Source organism: Palaemon carinicauda, chromosome 5 (assembly GCF_036898095.1).
Source record: "Palaemon carinicauda isolate YSFRI2023 chromosome 5, ASM3689809v2, whole genome shotgun sequence".
In the NCBI taxonomy this organism is placed as follows: domain Eukaryota; kingdom Metazoa; phylum Arthropoda; class Malacostraca; order Decapoda; family Palaemonidae; genus Palaemon; species Palaemon carinicauda.
This window is the reverse complement of record NC_090729.1, coordinates 35,904,060-35,905,899: the sequence shown is the minus strand read 5'-3', so window position 1 is coordinate 35,905,899 and position 1,840 is coordinate 35,904,060. Positions and strand designations below refer to the sequence as shown.

The window sequence follows — 1,840 nt, the reverse complement described above, 5'->3', positions numbered from 1 at the left end:
AACCTTCGAGTAACAACCTTTTGCTGATTACCCTTTTTTTTTTGCTCTTCTGGCAATATGTTTCACGTGTATCTATTTGTTCTTAGTCATGCATTTTTTTTATTATTTACGTGTCTATCGTATGCATTAAGAAATTTATACCCGGCTCGTAAATTACTCACCACCAGTCAGTGTTCCAAAGCATGCATTATTCAACCTTTTTACTTTATTTTAACAAGGAGATAAGTAAGCAGTAGAAGTGAGTTGTGTCTGGCAAGCATTCTGTTGTGATATGACAGGATTTGAATTTCTTCAAACGGCATGAACGGTGTCTTAAAAGCCAAAGACACGATAGAAGTGGGTCGTTTCAGCAGCAGAGTGCAACCGTATTGGAAGCCTCATATGAGATTGCATTCGAAATTGCTAAACAAAAAAAGCCTCACACGATTGGAGAAACACTTATCAAACCCTGCATGATGAAAGCAGTAAATCTTATTCTTGGAGAAGCCAGTGCAAAAAAGATGCATCAAGTATCCCTGTCAAATAATACTATACAGAGGCGCATTTCTAAAATGTCTATGGATGTGAAGGAACAGGTTTTGACTGAAATTATGGGTTCCCCTTTGTTTTCCTTTCAGCTCGATGAGTCAACAGATGTAAGTTCATGTTCTCAGTTGCTTGTCTTCGTGAGATACATTAATTCAGGTGACATTAAAGACGAATTCTTATTCTGCAGTGCACTTGAAACCACAACAAACGCTGATGATGTCATGGAAAAAGTTTCACCTTTTTTCCAAGAGGAAGATCTTCAATGGGAAAACGTGTGTGGGGTTTGTACGGATGGGGCACCAGCTATGCTGGGATCGAAATCAGGATTCCAATCGAGAGTGAAGAAGCTAGCACCTCAAGCAAAGGGCATCCACTGCATGATTCACCGATATGCTCTCGCCAGTAAGACTCTCCCTGCTTCTCTGCAGGAAGTGCTTGAATCTGTAATCAAAATTGTAAATTATATCAAGACTAAAGCACTCAACACTCGCCTATTCAAAGAACTATGTAAAGACATGAATGCTGACCACAAAGTCCTTCTCTTCTACACAGCAGTACGTTAGTTGTCGAAAGGAAACGTTATTAATCGTGTCTTTGAAATGAAAGATGAAATAAAGCTATTCCTGGAGACTCAAGAAAGGAAAGATCTTGTCCACTTCGAAGATGAAGCATGGAATAAAAGGGTTGCGTACCTAGCCGACATTTTTGACAAGCTGAACAAGCTCAATTTGAAGCTTCAAGGAAGGGAAACACATGTTCTCCTTTTTCAAGATAGTCTTCAGGCCTTTGTTTCCAAACTGCAAAACTGGCGTCGGAAAACCAATCTTGGAAACATCGCTATGTTTGAAAAACTTTGTGGAGTGATGGATGAGTCTCACATCCAACTGGATCAGTTCCTTAAGGATGAGATTATCGAACATCTTCAGTCACTAGAAAAGGAAGTTAAGTGTTACTTCCCTGAGCTTTCATAGGAACAGGAGGCCCTGGTAAGGAACCCATTTTGTACTGAACTTGATGTATCCAGCATCCCAGATGAAATCCAAGATGAATATCTGGATCTAAGGAACGACTCTTTAGCTCGTGATCTCTTCAAGGTGAAATCCGTGACTCAGTTCTGGTGCGGTATGTATCAGTCATACTCCAAAATCAGCATGATAGCTTTACGTGTCCTTGTTCCATTTGCTTCTACCTACTTGTGTGAAGCAGGATTTTCTACTCTTATCATTATGAAAACAAAGAATAGGAACAGATTGGATGTTGGAGATACCATGAGACTGGCTCTAACAAATGTTCGGCCACGAATTTCAAAGCT

At 39.9% G+C, this 1,840-nt stretch overlaps 2 protein-coding genes across 2 annotated transcripts; both read left to right on the top strand.

The window, feature by feature from the left end:
* The first annotated feature begins 455 nt into the window (after positions 1-455).
* Positions 456-1,091, top strand: LOC137640835 (protein FAM200C-like). The gene has a single exon (XM_068373303.1). It carries the CDS (start codon positions 456-458, stop codon positions 1,089-1,091), a length of 636 nt encoding a protein of 211 aa, XP_068229404.1.
* Positions 1,092-1,127: 36 nt separating this feature from the next.
* On the top strand, positions 1,128-1,499 carry LOC137640834 (protein FAM200A-like). The gene has a single exon (XM_068373302.1). The coding sequence runs from the start codon at positions 1,128-1,130 to the stop codon at positions 1,497-1,499; it is 372 nt and encodes a 123-aa protein (XP_068229403.1).
* Positions 1,500-1,840: the final 341 nt, after the last annotated feature.

Excerpts from the sequence above, each read along its gene's own strand:
- LOC137640835 (XM_068373303.1), top strand. The coding sequence starts at position 456 with ATGAAAGCAGTAAATCTTATTCTTGGAGAAGCCAGTGCAAAAAAGATG.
- LOC137640834 (XM_068373302.1), top strand. The coding sequence starts at position 1,128 with ATGAAAGATGAAATAAAGCTATTCCTGGAGACTCAAGAAAGGAAAGAT.